At 35.7% G+C, this 20,508-nt stretch overlaps 1 protein-coding gene across 2 annotated transcripts in view; it reads right to left on the minus strand.

Annotated features, from left to right (window-relative positions):
• Nucleotides 1-1,143: 1,143 nt before the first annotated feature.
• Nucleotides 1,144-20,508, minus strand: part of FAM114A1 (family with sequence similarity 114 member A1) — a 30,624-nt gene continuing 11,259 nt past the window's right edge. For both annotated transcript variants that reach the window (XM_071432538.1, XM_071432540.1), the window contains 11 exons: nucleotides 19,353-19,466; nucleotides 19,087-19,193; nucleotides 16,794-16,928; nucleotides 14,870-15,022; nucleotides 12,554-12,677; nucleotides 10,484-10,569; nucleotides 9,236-9,403; nucleotides 7,870-8,009; nucleotides 6,557-6,629; nucleotides 4,580-4,633; nucleotides 1,144-3,213 (listed from right to left, as the gene is read on the minus strand). In XM_071432538.1, the coding sequence (XP_071288639.1) occupies nucleotides 3,103-3,213; nucleotides 4,580-4,633; nucleotides 6,557-6,629; nucleotides 7,870-8,009; nucleotides 9,236-9,403; nucleotides 10,484-10,569; nucleotides 12,554-12,677; nucleotides 14,870-15,022; nucleotides 16,794-16,928; nucleotides 19,087-19,193; nucleotides 19,353-19,466 (1,265 nt within the window). In that variant the 3' untranslated portion in view covers nucleotides 1,144-3,102. The remainder of the gene's footprint in view (nucleotides 3,214-4,579; nucleotides 4,634-6,556; nucleotides 6,630-7,869; nucleotides 8,010-9,235; nucleotides 9,404-10,483; nucleotides 10,570-12,553; nucleotides 12,678-14,869; nucleotides 15,023-16,793; nucleotides 16,929-19,086; nucleotides 19,194-19,352; nucleotides 19,467-20,508) is intronic.

Below are 20,508 nucleotides of genomic sequence, written 5' to 3' on the forward strand. Positions count from 1 at the left end.
CAAATGTAAGAACTCCAAAGTAGGTCAGACTGGCTGATGGCATCATGTTAAGCCTTACTCTGAGATGGTTTTCAAAAGAACTCAGGAAAGTCCTTTTCCACGCTCTACATTCTTCTGAGACTAGCAGAAAGGATGGGGCTGTCATCTGAAATACAACTGGAATGTCTCAAATATAATCCTATGAGCTGGGTGAATGCTTGTATGATAAAAACACTTCTGTGAGTCAGAAAAAAGGGGGGAAACCTGTATTTGTCATTCAAAACACTGTGGTGTTTCAGACTCCTTGAAATTGTTATGAATCCTGACTGGTGAGTGACACTGGACATTACTGGTGACACACATCATTAAGAAGCATCCCAACTGGTAATGACTGATTTTGTATGATATGACTGAGGCACATTTTGGAGGAAGATATTAAAGGCTTCAGTGGGTGACTTAAGCAGCATGATAAAAAGTGGAAGAGACAGTTCTTTTGTTCAGCTGTCTCTAGCAATGGAAGCTGGAGTGTAGGAGGAACTCATGGGGAAGAGATGTTTACACATGAATAGCGTATACCCTAAAAAGCAGTAAACAACTTTCAGCTTGCTTTGGTTTGTTTACCCAAAAAATCCCCAAACCCAAGACAAAAAGAAGTCAGTATCCTTAATATTCAGTAAATTACTTCTTTAACAGTCTCATTCCAGCTCATTCTTCTGGGATGACCTGTAACTGTGGATCATCTGCAAGACTGTAGGCATGCAGACATTGTTTTTAAGTTTAATCCAGACAAATTCTGAACTTAGTGCACAAGCCTGCCTCCTTTGTTGCTGCATTATAGGGTGGGTGTGCTCAAAAGTGAATGGAATGCCATGGAAAACACATCTGCTCAAGAAAACAGGTAATTTTCACAAGTACTTAAAACCTAGTAGTTTGCCAAGTGCCAAGGCTCAGTGTACTAACCTGGAAAAGGGCAGTGATGAAAGAAAGAACACTATCCATTAGAAGTTTAAGGCAGCATCTGTTTTTGTCAGTCTCCCAGTAAAATCATACTCATCATTCCGAAGGTAAATGAAAAAATCAGAAAGCAAATTACTTCACTGAGAATATACTCCCATCACATTATTCTTCAAACCACTCCCTTTTACTGTACTGTCTCAGTTCAGTATCTCAAATTATTTATTTGACTGGTGGAAAAATACAAATCAGTGCAAACAAAATACTCTGGCTATATCCATAGAGTACTTTCCTACTGGAATATTATTTACCTAAAGCTGATTTGAAGATGCAACATTCAGTTTTCCTAGGACAAGATGACTGAATCTAAGATCAGATGGGAGTATCCCTATGCTTACATACTGCCCTGTTCCCCTTCCTACATTGTACAGATGTAAATACCTTAGGTCTCCATGTTACTTTTTATAGCTTCTTTTACTTCAGGGTAAGGTACTTTATTCATAAATGCATAATTTAAGCAAGATAATGAACCTCTAGTAAGGAGTAACTCAGACAAGCAATCTTTGTCTTAAGAATGCCCCTCAGGGATTTCAAACATCATCCCCTGAGGCTTCTGATATTATATTCAGCCTGTACAAATGAATTTGAAGACTGTACATCTTCTACTTACCCAGGAAGATATCTCTATGTCTGTTAAATTACAGGGTGCCAGGAAATAGATTTTGCATAATAAACCCTATTTCAGGGATAGGCAAAATTTCTCTAAATAACAAAAAATGGAAAAGCCACTATGACTGTGACAGAGGAACAGGGACCACAATACTGTAAAACACCAAAAGACCTTTCTGTCCACTTATTTGGAGTCAAGGAAGTTACCATGTGCATAGCAGATACATGGTTTCTCTTTTCTATCAAACAGAAACTGCCTCACACTCCATTTAATTATTTTTATGATTATGAACTATGCTTAAACATATTAACTGTAAAAATTAGCATTTAAATACAATTCATGAGTATACCAAGACAGAAAAATACAAAATAACGGAAAGAAACATAATAAATGACAAAAATTCAAGAGAATAGGCTGTGTAAAATATTGGAAGTTTCTTCCTGTCTAAGAGATAAACTAGCCTAAACAAATTCTTATGTCCAAAGCTCAGTATTTTAAACTAAAGATATGCACAAATTAGCATGGTTGCTAGTGTTGTTATGAAATGTCATTCCTATTGCTTGCTTGTGCCCTATTGCCTCAGAAAAAAGATTATTCCTCTCACATATGACCTCCACACCCAAACCAATTCTTTCATAACTTCTTGCTACAACTTCTATTTCTGAACTGTAGGTATCAGTAAACCCCAAAGTGTTAACCCAGTAATACAGAGAGAAGGTTGTTCAGCGGGTGTTTTGATTGCCAAACAAAAGGGAAATTTTCTATCCCCTGCATATTAAAAAGATTACTTTTTTTTCCTGTGTTGTTCAACCATTGAAATGATGAAATGGACCTAAATTAATATAAACTTATGGGTCAGCAAATATAGAGCTATACCTGTAATCTTAACTGGCTCAGAAAATTTATTTTCAGTATAATTCTTTATGCATAACCTCCATAATTTTCACTTAGTAAAGTTAATACCTATTGCTGTGCAACTCCTTCAATACAAAGTGTTATGTTAGTGGTATATATTAATATGATGTTATTATTTGCTACTCGAAATAATACTTAACAAGCTCAACACTTTGATAATTTGTTCATGTTGGCAAAAATTAAATACTGAAACCATCTTCTGAAACAGAGTTTTTTAACTGTAGTTACAATATAAACAATATAAATGGTAATTTGAAGTTAAATGTTTTAGAAACTTTACATTCCAATTCATTTCATACATTGTTTACAACTGAAAGGGTCAACATTTAGAATCTGTATTTAAGTCAATGCTAATAATCAATAAACTTCTGTTTAAATTAATGCAAAGCATGAACTACACTGGAAAAGAAGTTATTCACTTTACTAACTACTTCTAAAGTCTTAAAGTCTGAAAGAGTTTTAAAATGTTCAGTACTGTGTGTGCAAAACAGCATTTAGTGTCTTCAAAGAACTCTAGTGGCCAGACATCTCTTGTACCAGCTCTTCTCTTGGCACAGCTCAAGACTTCGGGTCTGTGGTTGCTCTCAAGCTGACAGCTCCTGGGCTTTGGAACAACTGGCCTGGATATGGGAAATCTGCAGAACTGGAAGCAGTAACTGGAAAGCATCCTGGATATAAGTAGTACTGTTGCAGCCCTAAAGGGGGGAGAAAACATGTGGGTCATCAGTACAGCTGCCATGTACTTCAGGAAGGACACTGGACTTTTTATTTTCCTTTTTTTTTTTTTTACCTTTGCATCATGCTATATTAGCATTGTTTCATACAAGACTTTAGAATCTGTAGATAGCATAGCCTGAATAAATATAGAAAATCTGACTGCCACTAAGTTTGAACTCTAAGTTTTGTTGGTAATATGAGTAGAATAAAATGCCACAGTGTTGAGAAGCAGATTTGTCTTTTAAACACAAGCCAGCTAGGCTTTCCATCAACTGAACTAATTTTGAATTTGCTGTAGGTGGGAGAAGTGTCACTGAAATTAACAGTTCAAATTATAATGGTTTTAACATGTAGTACTATTTTTGGAATTTCTAATACTGAACAGTATAGTGCCCTGTAATTCTCCATGATCCTAGACTGTATTAATACATACTTGTATACAGCTATGGGATTTATGAAGTACAAAACATTGTATTCCACAATTCTAAATATTCCTAGATTTTGCAGTTCCTGGAGCACAGGAAGGTAAGTCAGCAGCTACAGCATATTTACCCTATAACAAAAGGAACTGCATGGTAGTCTTCACTACAGCTCTATTCAACTTTCCTTAATTTTCCTTAAAGTTATTGTTAATTCAGTGCAAAATTGCCTATTGTAAAGCAATCTTCTCCTTATTTTTAAGGGAATGCAGCTATTAAATACAGAATGACAATATATGGTCACTACTATATGTTTCTTTCTGTCTGTGATCTAACAGAGTTAAAAACCTGTGCTGCAGTTCCTATGAGTTTTAGGACTTTATGAGGATATTACTTCATCTCCACCTCTTCTTGGTAAAATTGAAGTATGTTTTATTCACTGTGCTTTTCTGAAGAAAAATAGAACATGGTGTCAAATAAAAGAAATCACTCATGAACATATTGGTGGTCTGATACATGGTTATCCATGTGCTGACCAAGGCTGTTGCTAGACTGTGAATCTTTGTAAAAATCTAAATGCCTGCGGATGAGAAACACTGTAGCATACCTACAATCCAAATTTTAAAGGAAAGAATACTCTGAAGCTGAAATTTGTTACTGTGCTCTGACCAGTACAGCAGCAAAGTTTCAGAGCTGGCCAGCCTCACTTCAGTCATACAGCTCTCAAGAATCCTCAGTAAATGCAACCTGACTGCTAAAGTGTTTATGGGAGAGGCTGAGCACAAAATTTATGTTCTGGCACCAAACAGCCAGAATGACATTGTCATTACTTTTCAAATAGTTTTTGCCTTTGGAAATAAATGTGCCTGTCTCATTTAAAATAATTTTATTAGAACATTTTCTAATGTGAAGAGGTGGAGCTTACCTCTAATAGCACACTGTTAATAATGGGGTTAAGAACCTCTGCCTTCATATTGCTCTGTAAATCAGAAAACAGAATGAAAAGCCAGGTCAAGAAATACACTTAACAGAAATATACTGATATCAGAGATGTGATTTTATGAATTCTGTAGAGGTCTTCTTTCACCTTGATTCTTACCCAGCCTGTTTATCTCAGTATTTCTAGTAACTGTTGTCTGCATTTCAACCATACCTCAGTACACCCTATGCATTTCTACCACAGAGTACAATGAACCCTGAGGCCCAGGGTTTTATTCTTCATTATTTCATGTACCACAGAGTTTCAAATTGCTTCTTTCCTACAGGTGTGAGGTTTATGTAATGACATTGTTTGTCCATCTGTCCATCAGTGACCTTTTCACATCCCACAACAATTTTAACTCCTTGCACATTTTCAAGGACACCAAAAGGAAAAAGACATGTCAGAAGAAAAATTAAGTTCTTAGAAGTTACACAAATATCTGTGGTTAGGACCAGATGAAAGGTCCCTGACAGAAGGAAAACCAGGTGAAACTCAGATCCCCAAACTGGAGGCAGCACATGAGCTGGGCAGTGCAGGTTGCCCAGTGAAACAGCTCAGCATGCATGACCTTCCTCTCAACCACCAGATAGGAAGACAGATGGATACAATGAGTAGTGACACTACTAGAGGCTAGAAAATCAAGAGTCATTAGCTCCTCTACTTTTTAAAATGGCAAAAGTTCTTCCCTTTTTTATTCACACTGTTCTTTGCAATGTGGTTCTTTAGAACAACAGTAACCTCCAGCAAGAGTTGTTTTCTTTCAACACTGAACACAATACTAATTAATTTAACTGAAGGATTTCGACTTACAACCTTGTAGCTCTCGTATTACAGATTTACAGAAAAATGAAACTTCTTAATTTTAGTTTGGAGAAAGACGGCAGAACCAAGGAGAGATGGTCAGAGAAAAGAATTACATTTTTACTCTCAGTTACTAGAAAATCCATTACAAAATGCACTGTTTAGTGGGCCAGTTTAGTATTTGGTGTGCAATTTTTTTTATATTTTTGTGCATGCATTTATTTCAAGTGTCCCACAGATATATGCTAAAGTACAATCCCAAAATGTAAAATAAGCATTTTTTCCTTGCAGTAATTGGAAGTTATGTAAATTATTCATGATAAAAGGAAATACATAAATCACGTCCTTAGCAAATAACTATGAAAAAAGATGCTCAGAGATGTGCTGGAAGAGCTAATGGAAAACTGGAAAAATTTCATTTGAATTACATTCATGTTTTCATGGAACTATCAGGAGAACCCGAATTTGCTCTTCTCTGATGTTTACAGAAGATTTCAGCAACAGCACAATTTTTACCTCTGAATCCTGCTATAATACTGAGATGTCAGTCATCCTTGAAGCATCTTGAAAGGCAGGACACTATTTCTAGCAAAGATGTTCACAGATAAATGGATGTTCTTAAACAGAATATCTTATGATAGAAGACAGAGTGATTTTTTTTTAAGTTGGACCAAACAGATTTTCTAATCTTTTAAACCTTTTGAAACACTGCAGTGCTAAGCCAGGGGATCTAGTAAAGGCTAAGAAGACAACTCATGAAACCATCTTAAGGTACTGCAAGTACAATCTGTTAATGACTTTTACACAAATGTGTTTAAAAGCGATAGGCTAAGTCGGAGAAGAAATTATCATCAAGCTGTGTAACTTCAAATGTGGGGCCCTTCAATGTGAGAAGTGTTGAGTGGTGATCGGGAAAAATAGGAAGTGGTTTCTAGAAAGAGAGAATTTATAAGGCTTGTAAACTTCCCCTGCTGTAAAAATGCTCTGTGTTCTTGACCCGAGGAAAGAAGTGGCCTCTTTGCTGATATAAAGCCTCTGGACCCACATAAGAATTTCTGTTTCAAGAGGTGAACTTTGTTAAAAAAACCCCAAATGCTACAGAAAATGCTGTCATCTTACCCCAGCTGTTGTTACAGAATCAGAAAACTTCTTTGATAAAGATGAAACTTCATTGCACATGGCACTTGTTAAACTGGTTTAAAAAAACAAGAGAGACAAATATAAAAATACATTCTTGACCTATTAATAGATAAAAACCCCATGACAAACTTTATCTTGGAAGGAAAGATGTTCTTAAAGCAATTTTGCTTCTAAATATCTTTAAAATATTTAGGCAAAACTGTTCATGATAAAGGTTTTAAATTCCTTCACTGAAAAATCCACTGGTGACTACAGCAGCAAAATGATGTGTTGTTGCACACACCATTTTTTTTTGACAGTGCAAGGTTTCACTTGTTTAAATTCTAAACTTCCAGTTCATGTTTTTTCTGATGATTGCAGCAACACAATTTCTAGGAATACTGTTGGAAATAAATCAAACTTGAATGAGAACAGTGAGAAGTTTTCTATTGAACAATAAAACATCTACTCTGTGCTAAAAGGGAAAGACCACTTGTGGTTAAAATATGAGAGAACAATTCTGTTCTGAGATCTTTCATTGTTTTCCTAGACATTCCCAAGTGTATCCCACAGGGCCTCATCCTGCAAGGTGCACTGTACCTTAGCTCTGATTCTGAAAAATACTTAATAAGTGCTTTGTTTTAGACTGAAGTGTTCCTATGGACTTTGTTATTCTTAGTAGCATTGCTAAGGACAAGCACTTGGTTAAATATTTTACTTACTTAGGGGTCAATTGTTTAAAGTATCTTAACATGAAAACTTACTGAAATCAGTAGACTTAATAACTATAGAGAGCTTGATATTTGAGTTTGGAGTCCCACTAGACAGACTGGCTTCTTGAAATTCTGGGTTACTATGGTTAACTACAAAGTTGCTAACAATTTTGGTCTATTGTTTAGAACTACAAATTGATTTTTTATATTTTTGGCAGATAAACACTAGATAATGAAACTCTGTTGGCAGATAATAGGACTGCATTATACACTCTAAAAACAAATTCCATATATGCAGGCACAGTATCTTCTTTAGAGGGAACAGGAAATGCAACCCAAGTTGGCACATTTGCTTGCTGGAGCAGAAATAACTTTTAGCCTGTGTATAGGTCATGTTTTTGTAACACATACATATGTCAGCCATGTCAAAAAATGACAGGTAGCCTATAGAACCTGATTTTATGAGAAAATACAGCACCAGGACCCCTAAATCCAGTGCTGTTTGTTGATCCATGAACTTACTGTGCCTTCAAGCTAAATGGAACTTCATGAGTTCTATGCAAATGTCAAATGTTCATATATGAAGTACATATTACTCACTTTGTCAGTACTTTTGCTTGATCTTGTGCTGTTTTTTCTACTTCTTGCCCATGTAGAATTAATTCTGCTACTTTATGAAGCTGTTCAATACAACGAGCAGTTACCTCAGCCAGACTTTCAATGGACAGCATGTAGATTTCCTTAAATTAAAAATGGGAATAATATAATCAATAATAACAACACTGATAAATATATTTATAGATATATACATATAAAAGAATTTCAAACATAGGAATCCTTCCTACCCCAACTGGAAATACCAACACATATATGGTGAAGTAAAATCAGCCATCTTCACAAACAATACTGGAAAATTAAATATCCACAGACTATAAAATACAGACATTCTACTTGCTCTGAAAAATTAGTAAGATCAAGTCTACCATCTGCTTGGCTGGGAACTAGGTCAAGCTCTTGGATTTTCCAACATACCACTTTTAAACCTTGTCCTAACAAACAGAAAGGTACTTAATCTCTAGAATAAGTCACAATCATGATTATTTTCATAGGGAGCCAAAAGTACTGAGCCATCCCTTAGCTGAATCTCTAAAGCAGAAATAGATAACATGCCCAATAAAAAATTGGCTTTTATCAACAATTATAGAAATCTGTATGTAGCACCGTGGGGTTACAGCTTTCACAAGCTGATGCCAGCTGGTAATCTGCAATCACATAAAAATCTGTAATATATACAGTGTATTTATTCTGTCTGCTTCTTTAGACTTTTTTGTAAGGAAACACGACAGATAATTTCTAATTAGAAATAATCTCAACAAAGATTTAGTATTTAGTACTAAATACATTTAGTATTGCCATTAACTTGACAGAAAATACTCAATCACAATTAACCTTATCAGAACTGTCTAAATGAACACTTTTAGCCTTAAGAGCTATCTTTCATAAACAGAATGAACAGTTGTTAGTTGCCTAAATAATATTTGTTTTGTCTGTTTATGACTGAAACTTTAAATAGTTTGAACATTTTCCCAAGTATTGTCACTGAGAGAAGGAGATACTAAGAAACACTGAGATACAACTTTCAGTGTGCATGTAATGTTTGACATTACCCCTCAGCATCTCTCAGCTCACTGTATGTTAAGTATACACATGCTTAAACACAAAACCACAGATATAAAACCATAAAAACAATGCAATAGAGAACCTCTCACTGTGATATTTACTTATGGAAACAGAGTAACAGTAAGAATATTTATGTAATTTAGTCTTCAACTGGGTCTACAGTGAATAGTTGTGTATTATTATTTCTTATTCCATGAATTTAAAAATTAAGGATGACATATAAAGCCAACACACAAAGAAACAATCTTATCACTTAATGAAACTTATCCTCCAAAAGTTATTTTACCTCCACAGTTTTGCTTTTGTCTACTTCTGTTTTATCACTCTCAATTGTATTGTCTTTTTGAGTCTTTTCTTCACCAGGTTCTTCAGGTTTTTCATTTAGCTCCTCTTCTATGTCTACTGGGGTGGACAAACTGGCTTCTTCCAGCCATTCATGAGCTTTTTTCCTAGCCTGCCAAACAAAGAACCCAACCCCAAAGTTCAGCTTGAAAAGAGACTGAAATGACATTCCTGAACATCAATTAACAATACATTTAATCACTTCATCTTTATACTCAGAAATTTGAATGTATGAAACCTCAGAGTGGCATTTAAGAAGTGTACACTTAAGAAATTGTAGGGAGAATCATTTTGGACTGCATAAAGATGGTTCATCCAGGGATAATTCCTCTAAAGGTATAATACTCCTAACCAACATATAGAGCTGGTGTTAATTCCAAAGTTAATATTTCACCTTTATCATTCAAAAGAATTTGCACAGAAATTTTTCTTTACACAGTTTTCCAAACAAGAAAATAAGAAGTGTGTATAAAAAAGAAAAAAAAATGGAGATATTTATTAATTCTCTTATTAAAAATAAAAGAAATAATAACTTGAGCTGCTTTCCCTGGCATGCAAATAGATCAAAGCTGAAGAGTCCTGAGACTTTATACAAGTTCAGACTACTGCTATGCTTAGTAGGAAATTTATGATGACTCCTTTTTAACATGAAATCAAATTATAACACATTAAGACCTAAGCCTAAGCTAGTTATCCACAGTCTGTCTATGTAGCTAGAGAGACAAACACTCATTTGAGCTTAAGACCAGCAGATGAACCAGCTTTAAAGGGACCTGATAGTACAAATGTGACTAGTTATGTGACTAGCTCCCAGACATCTCACTTTTGTTCTAGTAGGTCTCTGGCTACAGAGAGTAGCACACAACTCACTTTTAGAGCAAGAAAAATTATTCTGAACCTGACTTTTGTTCCCAGTCTGTAAGATCAAATCTGCTGTTCTCATGAACTCTGTTCTGCTGAGACACCCCTGATTCAAGCCTTCTAACACTGGAAAGGGCTCATCCAGCTGCACTGCCCTACTCATCTCACTTCTGTGAAAGCTTTTCTATATTCAGCATTTTAGTCTCAGTCTACCATACTTTGCTCTCTGAGCTGTCTGAAGTGAACTGGCTACTGCTCTGTGTCAGACTTCAGAACAAAGCCCTCCTTCTTTGCTCAAGAAACTGAAGGCAGCTCAGTAACAGGTGCTAACCTTATTTAGCTTGTCAGGAGTAGCAGCAACATGCAATTCAAACAGCAGTTCTGTGAGCATGCTGACAAACTCTTCTCCTGTATCTGCTGCAAGAAATAACAAGACAGTTTTTGTTAGAGTGTTACTGCTATAGTATTTTATATGATCAAATACATCCAGTGAAATAGTTTCACCAAGTATTCCAGCACTAAAATAGTGACTGTGGCACAAGAAAGGAATGTGTGGAGGTGTGCATGTATATGCACCAAAATTACTGATAGCTGGGATATTGAATTGACTGTTCACTGTGATTACTCTCTTATTTAACCTCATGTATGAAATTTTTGGTGTTAAAAGCTTTCAAAATGTAGGTAAAGCCACTTTTTCAAACATTCTCCTCATTATTTCATAAACAACTGAAATGAAGCTGCAGTGAAAAATGCATGAAAGGGCTGCATAATCAAAGTGAGAGGAAGCATTAGAGGGAAGGGTATGTGTGTGGCCTTCTGCTACTTGTACCAGAAAACAGTCAGAGCTGTTTCCGCAGCCTTAGGAGGAAGGAATGTGTTTCACTGATGAGTGGTTTGCTTTTGCAAGGACAAATCTGCAGCACACTTTGCTTTGGTCTCTCTTTTTAAGGTGCTCACTGCCTTGATTGCAACCCATTCAAAACCCTTGCAAATGTTTCAAGGAGCAGGATAAGCTGTTGTGATTTACTGAAAAAAACAGAACTTCTGACCTTCAGAGAAAACATCACTTTGTGCAAGAAACAGAACTTCTCCTGGGAGCTGGTTTCAAATCAAGGAACTACTTTCCACAAAAATTATGGAACAACAGACATCTCATGAATCCTCACTCCTAAGCAGGTAATACATTTTTTTGACTTCTATTTTGCACAACTCCTTAGAGGTATGGGGTTTAAAGAGTAAATAAGAGGGGAAAAAAAACAGCACAAAACTTTACCACACTAAGACTTTATGCTGAGCACTTCCTGTTCCCCTCAATGAGAAACAGTGAGTTTCCTGTGAGAGGGATCAGGCAAGCTGAGTAAGCAGTGCCAGAAAGAGCAGCCTGAGAAGAAATTACTCTCCTGTTAGAACATGTGAATGTTAACACAGTTTTGCTAACTTTTCTGAAGGCTAAAGAAATCTTATCTCACCATCTTGCAAAATGGAGGTTTTATGGGCATAGTAACCCTGAGAAGACCAAGAGGATGTGGAAGAAATATCCTTTTATGTTTCTTTGTTTCCAGAACACAGCAACATGGCCTTCAATGGCATAACCCAGTCTTCAGTCAGGTCAAGGGGATTTTTGCTGTTAGCTCTAAGAGGTTTGGTATGGATCTCACAGGCCTGGAGACATGAACCATGCTGCCTTTAAGCTGACTTTTTACCCTTCTGTTCTAACCTGTTTGGGGAACTGCTAACATTTCTGACCCATTTAAGACACATATTTTGCCCCAAACCAAAGCACCCACCCATTTTATTGTATTTTTGGGAGCTCATCCCATTCTCTTCAATGCTGTGCCATAACTGTGTTCAGTTATGGAAACGCTTATGCTGCTCTAACCTCCTTCTCATACTCCATGTGCCACATCTTGCTAAGCAAAACCTATAAAGCAGCTCACTACTGTGTTTCAAAGTCACCTTCATTCAAAAAAAATTCAGGATTCTTAAATTTCTTTATGATACTCAAATCTTTTCCCCCATCTAGAAAGGGGGGTGCAGAGTGAGGATGAAGTTGCTGAACAGAAAATAATTTCTAAGTACTTCAAAACTTTCAGATTATACAATTTCTGTAAGAAAAGTTCAGTTATCAAAAAAGTTATTATTTTCCATTTTTTGCTTTCATTGATGATATAGCAAAATAATTTAATATTTATTTATGCTTGCATAATTCACACTTAGTTAAAATATAAATTCAAAATTAAGCACTGATCAGCTTCCAGAACTTTTAGAGTATTCATTTTAGTAACTACTTTATGAAGACTATTAGGATATCAGATATTACAGTCTGGACTGGAATTTTTTTAATTACTGGATAAAGAAGTAGCAATTATTCATATGGTTAAGTCACTGTAATTCTAATTACCTTTTTGCGCCTGCACCACTTCATCATCTAATTCCTTTGGAACAAAGATCTCTTTTATAGCAATTAAATCATTTTTCACAGTCTCCAACTGTTCTCCATCAAGGGTTGCTAAATGTGACTGAATCTGTAAAAGACAGGACAGTATTACTAAATGCTAATTTAGAACCTGAATCCAAAATAGACTAAGAAATGGAAACTTCTATTACGTTCAAATCTTGTCTCTAATCTCCCAGCTTAGACATATTTTTAGATCTTGTCAACAGAATTTGTTGAGCATCACAAAAATTACACTAGTCTTGCCACATCATCAGGTCCCTTCCTTCCTCCAGAACATGAGTTTTGAACTCTAAATCTATTGCAGTTTAACTGCAAACTGTTTTGGTATTGCCGGGATGAAGGCAGCAGGCAAAAAGCACAGGCATAATGGTTAGTCTGAGCACTCATGGGAAGAGATGGAAAAGGTTGCCTTCAAAATGCAGCCAAAATTATTGACAGTCTACCTGTTCTGAAGAATGTATTGGCAGTCTTTGCATGTTTCAGCTATCTGCAAGTCCCTGCATATCTAACAGGATGGCACACCTAAGAGGGATGGAAACAGATTCTTTGAATCACTGTTTGTACTACAGTTAGATGGTGTTAACTCCATGAGCAGAGTGCTCCTTCTGCCAATGGAAGCCAGGAGAAATGCCCTTTCTCCCCTTGGTACAAAGTTTTACCTTTATGTTTGTTTCAAGGGGCTTTTATAAAGCCTGTTGGACAGAGGTGCACTCTACCTTAGTGCAAGGCTGGACACAGCTGTTACTTTCTTACTGGTGTGTCCTTGTGTCCAGCTCGGATGCTCAGGGTTAAAACCAAGACACAGCTGTGGCACTCCAGTCAGCTTGGGAAGGACCACATAAAGCCTTTTCCTCCCTTTCTATAGCACTATCCATTTCAAGGGCTAACTGGGAACTTCTTTTAATGGAAACTTGTAAAATAAAAGCTTAAACACACATGTTTTCAGTACCTCTTGCACTCCTCCTGTGGCTTTTGGGCTGTTAGAAGTAGTCTCAAGTTTCTCTACAGTACTTTTTCTGTATTCTGTGTCTGGGTGCATCTGTGCATGGTAAGTGGAACATTTATCTGAGTACTGGACTTGTTGACCCACACAGTCACCATCAATCGTGTTGGACTGAGTAGGACTATGTACATGTCTAGGACACAAATGAAGTGCATCAGAAACCTCATGGTAACAACCTGCACATGTCTGGCTTACCCTGTGGTATTTCACAGTAAAATAAAAATATTATTGACACATGCAATTAACCTGAACTTGTTTTCTATCTATCTATCTATCTATCTATCTATCTATCTATCTATCTATCTAATTCCTGTTTAGTGGGTGGGGGTTTTTGGCCATTTTTGGTTTTGTTTTTTGCTCCCAAAAGCAGACCCTTGAACCTTACATGTGTAGTTTGAACATATAGTTTTTCATCTAGGTAATAACAAAAAATAAAAATAACATTGACAGTATGCACCTAACTGTTATTAATATAAGCTTCTTTTATTTGTGAGAGCAAATAAAATATTTTAAAACATAAGTTGGTTATATTTTAAGAAGTACCCCACAGGGCAAAGAATGCTAATTACAATAACAAACAAAAAAGAAAACTTGTTTTTAAAAAATTTATTTGGAAAACTGTTTCAATACAAAAATACCACCACTAGGAATCTAATCTACAGAATTCTATTAGTCCACTGTCAGCGATCTACTGATGTACTAGCAGAGCAAATAAGTTGAGAGTGAAATTGAAATACATATTTATCAGATAGGCCTTATTAATATTACCATCTTCAGAGAGACATTTGTATATTCCAGTAATAATATCTTGGTGTAGTTCTATGTAACTTTAAAAAGTAACACAATAAGAACTGAACAAGTAATCTGGAACTAATTTTAATTCAGCAACCTCCACGGGTAGTAGGTCTGGAATTCCTGAATGTAAGTATCTGTACCTGATTTCAACCAAAGGATTTCAACCTTGCAAATTCTGCAAGGAATTTGCAAGACATCTGCAGTGTTACAAGCTGTGTATGGCAGACTACATATGGTCCTAACAAAAATACCTCTCAGTTATGAAGTTTGAGTTAATCTTGTAGTTATATTTTAGATGTACTGAGTTCCAAAAGCCAGGGCCAGCCCATAGGATCAATTCAGCTTTCTCTGAACTTGATGGAAAACTTACTGTTCATTCTACATGCATCTGCAGAATAAAATTAATGTAAAGATAAATTTTTTTACCAACCACATTGATTTATGATGACTGCATACTGTACCTGAGCTTCACTTTCATTTGACAGGATTTCCAGAGCTTCAAGATGAGATAAACCTTGGAATTCATCAAAAAGTAGTCCATAATGTGCTGTTCTTTCTACTGTAACTTGCTGGGCCCGCCTCTGTTTCTCTTTTTCTTTGGCTTCTCGCAACAGCTGTAAAAATATACATCATTCCATGTTTTATTGATAGTACTGTAAGTGTGACAGATTTTATTACTATCTGTTTCTGTGTGTCTAGAAGTAGTAATAAAATTTGGGACTATATCACACCTGCAGAGCTAAAATTTTAGAGGTGAAATAGCTAACTTCTTTTTTGATAATTTTCTCTGATAAAATATTTATATAATATTCTAAGCAGGGTTTTCCCAATGGTAATTGCTAACTATCTCTCTTTAAAATACAATGAAAAAAAAATCCTGCTTGTATCTTCAAAAGCAATGTCAGCTACAGATACTATACAATACATTTCCTCACCCATTATAATGAAAGAGAAAGGATTATTTCATGTGCAGCCTTAAAGAGCCATGCAATTCTTTTTACAGATCACAAAATGGGAAGAGTATTATTTTCAGGACCTATCCACCAACTTGCATAAAAAATGCACCTACAGCAATATTTTCTATAAAACATTCTTAGCAAATACTAAAGTCAGTTTTATGTGACAGAGGGACTGACAAAAGAGATCGATGACTTATACCAAAGATGGAGCAGAACTACCCTTGGGTATATTTTGGTGGGCTTTTAATACACTTCCATCAGTGTACAAGAAGGATAGACTAGGATAGGATAGGATATCCAATAGGATCTTCTCCTCCTTCCTTCTGTTCCTGGATGAAGTGGTCTCTCATGAATTTCCTACAGTAAAGGTGGTAAATATATCTGAACCACATGTTAGGTCACATGCCAGTCTCTGAATACAGGTGAACTCCCCCCTGTATGTTATTCCACTGTTCAAAATTCCTACAGTATTGTCTTCAGTGATTTGTTTAGTACAAAAGACTTAAAATTTACACTACAGTACATTTTTCCTCTGAAGTCTCCATCTTCAAAAGTTAATTCACAAAGTTTTATGAACAAATCGCTGAAAAGCAACAGTGCAACCCCTGAGAACTGATTTATGCTGCATGCTGAATCTCAGATTCTACGTGCAAATCCATGCATGTTGTTAAAGGAGACATTCTCAAAAGCTCATTTTAACCCTGTGGGCCTCAACAAGAGTTAATTGCTTTTGATCTACTATAACAGTATAAATCTGTTAACTCTTCCAATGACAATCATACTAAAGATGAAACATCTCATTAAAAAAAATACCATACTCTTCTCTACAAGGAAGTAAACATGCAGTAAATATACTTTGTTTTCAATGTCTATTGTTTATCCTCTTTTCAGGGTCTGGAGAACTAAAATAATTTTGTACTGACAGCATTTATACTTCTGTTTTAATCTCATCTCTGAGCTTTAAAATATGAATCACAACTGTGTAAGGATACCATTAAGTTAGATGGACACTGAGATACAACTTTTTATAGGTTTAATTCCAATGAGACATAAGTTATATACCAGTATTATTGATTTCCAAGGAAAACAGCATAGTAAAGTTTATGCTGGAAGATATCTATCTACAGCTGTTACCAAAACACCAACAATTTTATTTTGCCTCCAGAGTGTAATGATTTATCATCATATATACTATCCTATTTAAATCAGCAATTGCATATATGATTATGCAGAAAAGATGATTTTACATTATCTTTTGTGGTTCTATGAAGAAAAATAAAGTAGAGCAACTGTAAAGCTTAATATTTATTTCCATAAGCCCAGCCAGCATCTACTGCAATAAATAAAGCCTCTCCCTGAGGCATTTGAAATTCTGGAAAAAGAATCTGAAATTTCATTGACACAGTAGTATTTAAATATATCCAACCTGAGATAGTGAGACTGTTCTTGCCATCAGTGTTTTGGTTTTCTTAAATCCAGGATCACTTTCTGCAAGGACATTCATGGTTGTCTTCCCAATAAATTCCAAAGCATCTAAGCCTCCAGATAATACACTTTTCCCCTGTATAAAATAATGTGTTGTGGTTATTTTCTTCCCAGTTTAGAGTAATATGAACTGTAAAGAGGATTGTTTTTTTAGACACCATCTTTGAACATTCAGGTCCCTAAATTTCCTATACTTCAACTAACAATAGGATTGATGCATTTACGTTGTTCTGAATACGTTAAAAAAAACCAAGAAAACAAAAAAAACCCCTATACAAATATTTCCAGTTAATTGAACTACTTACACCAGAGGAAATGTAACAATTGTTGTAAATTTAAAAAAAAAATTGTAAAACTGCTGGAGCACATCTCCTGTGAAAACAGTCTGAGAAAACTGGGGCTGTTCAGCCTGGAGAAGAGAATGCTCTGAGGAGACCTTCCAGAAGCCTTCCTGTACCTAAACAGGACATATAGGAAGGCTTGAGAGGGACACTTTGCAAGGGCAAGCAGTGTTTGGACAAAAGGGAATGGCTTTACTTTGCAAAGGATAGATTTAGATTGGATATCAGGAAGAAATTCTTCATTATGAGGATGGTGAAGCACTGGAACAGATTGCCCAGAGAGGTGGTGGAAGCCCCACCCCTGGAAGTATTAAAGGCCAGGCTGGATCAGGCTTTGAGCAACCTGGTTTAGTGGAAGGGGTCCATGACCAAGGCAGGACATAGGAACTAGATGATCTTTAAGTTCCCTTCCAATCCTAACTATTCTGTGTCTCTGCTATTCTATTCTATTCTATTCTATTCTATTCTATTCTATTCTATTCTATTCTATTCTATTCTATTCCATTCCATTCCATTCCACTTTAATTTCATGCAATGGCATCTGGTTTGTAGGAACTTGTTTTAGACATGAATAATATGGAGCCAAGCCCATCATGAACAGAAGATTCTGCCTTACCTGATTTTTAAGATTTTAACACTTGCGATGACTCTGAAACCGTCTATTTAAATACATATGTTTTTCTGTGTCTTTGTATTTTTTATGTACACTGAAGAAGTTTCACTAACTAAATATTTCCATTTCCATCTGGATTATGGGTGTGTCAGACACTCAAATGCTGATGTAACCCAATATATAATGGAAAACCCTTCCAAAGTCTCAAGTGGCATTACAGGTGACTTACTGAGACTTTAAGTGATTCTTTTTGTACCACATTGATCACTGTGGTACAGCAGCTCTCCAGACTGCCTACAAGCACATTTCTCTTATTTGCAAATCTTGTATAATGCTCAAGTAATCTTACTGGTGGCCAGCTCTACAAGCCATATGATGTTCCAGGTTCTGTAGAAACTGTCTTAGGAATAATCTATAGGAATCTCCTCCTTCTGTTCCCAAAATCTTTGATATTAGAGTGATCAGGCAGTCAGAGTGAACTAGATATACAATAAAAAATAACTGCCATTTCATAAAACTTGCTCAGCGGGGAATTAATCTTCTATGCTTTTACAGCAAATGTTTAAAGACTTCTATAATTTCAAGTGAAACACCAGGTGCAAAAAAATTTTTAAGGTGCAACAAAATTTTAAAGGTGCAAAAAAATTTGGGGAAGAAGATGACACAAAAATTTATTTGGAAATGGTACGGTACAGGATGAAGTTCAACACACAAAATATAAGGTTGATAGGAAATAACTGTGAACAAAAGATTTTGCCTCTACATTTGTAATCAGACCCCTGTCTAGGAAGGCTAATATGAAATGAGAGATTAGATAAAGAGGTGAAGGTAAAGGACAGGAACTAAAAATAGAGAGCTTGGTAAAAACCTTAAAATAAGCAAATTGAGTATTTTCTTATGCTATCTGCCTTCAAAAATGGTAACAAGTCCTATCACACTTTCTCTGGAAGGACTTAACTGTAAAAATAAAAAATCAGATGATGGTACAATTATAAAAAAGATTTTCCAAAAATTTGCAGAATTCTACATAGTTTTGGAGAAGACCATATTTTTTCACTGAAACTGGTGAAAACATACTGAGCTGGTTCTTTTTGACTTTTTATTTTTTAATTAGACAGTTTAATTTTAAAGTTATTTTGTCATGGAAAAGACTCTAAACAGACTAACAAAAGAAGTGTTTTTACAAAGACCTGTAATTTAAAAAACATGACCTACAGTGAAGTTGAACCTAAAAATAATGAAAAATAACTAGAGCAGAGAGACCAACTAAAATGACTCACTGTGTTTTGTACAGCACTAGTGATAGCTGACAGCATGCCACGAGATCCAGATGAAGGAGAAGAAGGAATATTCTCAGAAGAGCTTTGGGCCAAAGAATCTTCTGCTTCTAACAAAAGAAAACAAGCAGGTTACAGCATAATTTCAACTCTGCAAGTCAAAAATTTCAGTAAACTGGTTTATGTGACCAAAATCTTAACATTTTCTAAATGGATCTGATTTGGCAGGGTCAAAGAGTTTTGTCCAATTTCAGTGGACTTGAACTTACGAGTAACTGGTGTTTCAGCTGCAGGAGGCTCTGCTGTTTCCAGAGATGCTGAACTTCCACTATGAATTCTTAGGGTAGTTCCTGCTTTTTCCTTTACTGCTGTTATCCCATGACCTGTAGGAGAGGCATATTTTAGACTATATGATTTGAAAATCATTACTATCAGCACATAGTATTCTTATACTTCATGAATTATGACAAACAAAATATCTATTAAACTTACCTCAATTGCTTAATTTTCTCTAGGTTAATAATTCACTTCTACTATATTAATATTAACTGAATATAAATTATAAGGCTGAAATATAACACAAATTATGCTGGATCTGAAAAGTAAAAGTTATTTCAGTGGCCCACATAAGTTTAGTTCCCTGATTTTCAAAATGCTAAATATTCTATTGCAATCAGTTTAAATGGAAACTTAGTCCTCCTATGGCCATAGGGTATCACCTCACATAGTTTGAGTATTCTAGAACAATTAACCCAAAGTTAATGGATTGTCTATGACTGCAGGACTGAGGCAAGGAATTGTTCTTCCTCTGCAGAGGTGCTATGTTTTTAGGGATACTGACTCCAGTCCCCAAAGTTATTTCAGGATTTAAGCTCCTTAGTTTCTCATTTGAAGTAAAATTCTGAAGTGTCTCTCCCCAAAGCTACTATTTAAATACACTTTGTAAAGTCTCCTGATATCAAATGACACAAACAGAACTATTGCCCCAGTGGCAGGTGATCTCCTACAGAAATTTTACCACCTTTATATTGTTCATATGCAGTGACTCCCTAGCCTATATTAAAATGGTCTACTTTAATATGAAGTATACATGTTGCTATTGTTTCTATCTGAATATTTTTGACAGAACAGCATTGCCTTGCTGGTTTTCTACACAGAGTTTATTTACACTAGCAGATCACAGGGACTGGTGAGTCCCTGTAGTCAGTCAAGGGGAGGCAGTATCTTCCTAATCTGCATCAACTGTAGTTGAAAAATGCTGCCCTTAAAAAAGAGTACTCTAAAATTGTCTGCCTATTTTGCTTCTGGATATGTGTACAAGTATGTCCACGATATACTTCTCTCATTACAAGCAATCCACCTGCTTATCTTGCTTTGCTGGAAGTTTCTGTGTATCAGCTAAGGTGCAACAGGTGAACAACAAAC

The sequence above is a fragment of the Agelaius tricolor genome, unplaced genomic scaffold (assembly GCF_023055355.1).
Source record: "Agelaius tricolor isolate 1412-34295 unplaced genomic scaffold, bAgeTri1.0.p SCAF_8, whole genome shotgun sequence".
Classification (NCBI taxonomy): Eukaryota; Metazoa; Chordata; class Aves; order Passeriformes; family Icteridae; genus Agelaius; species Agelaius tricolor.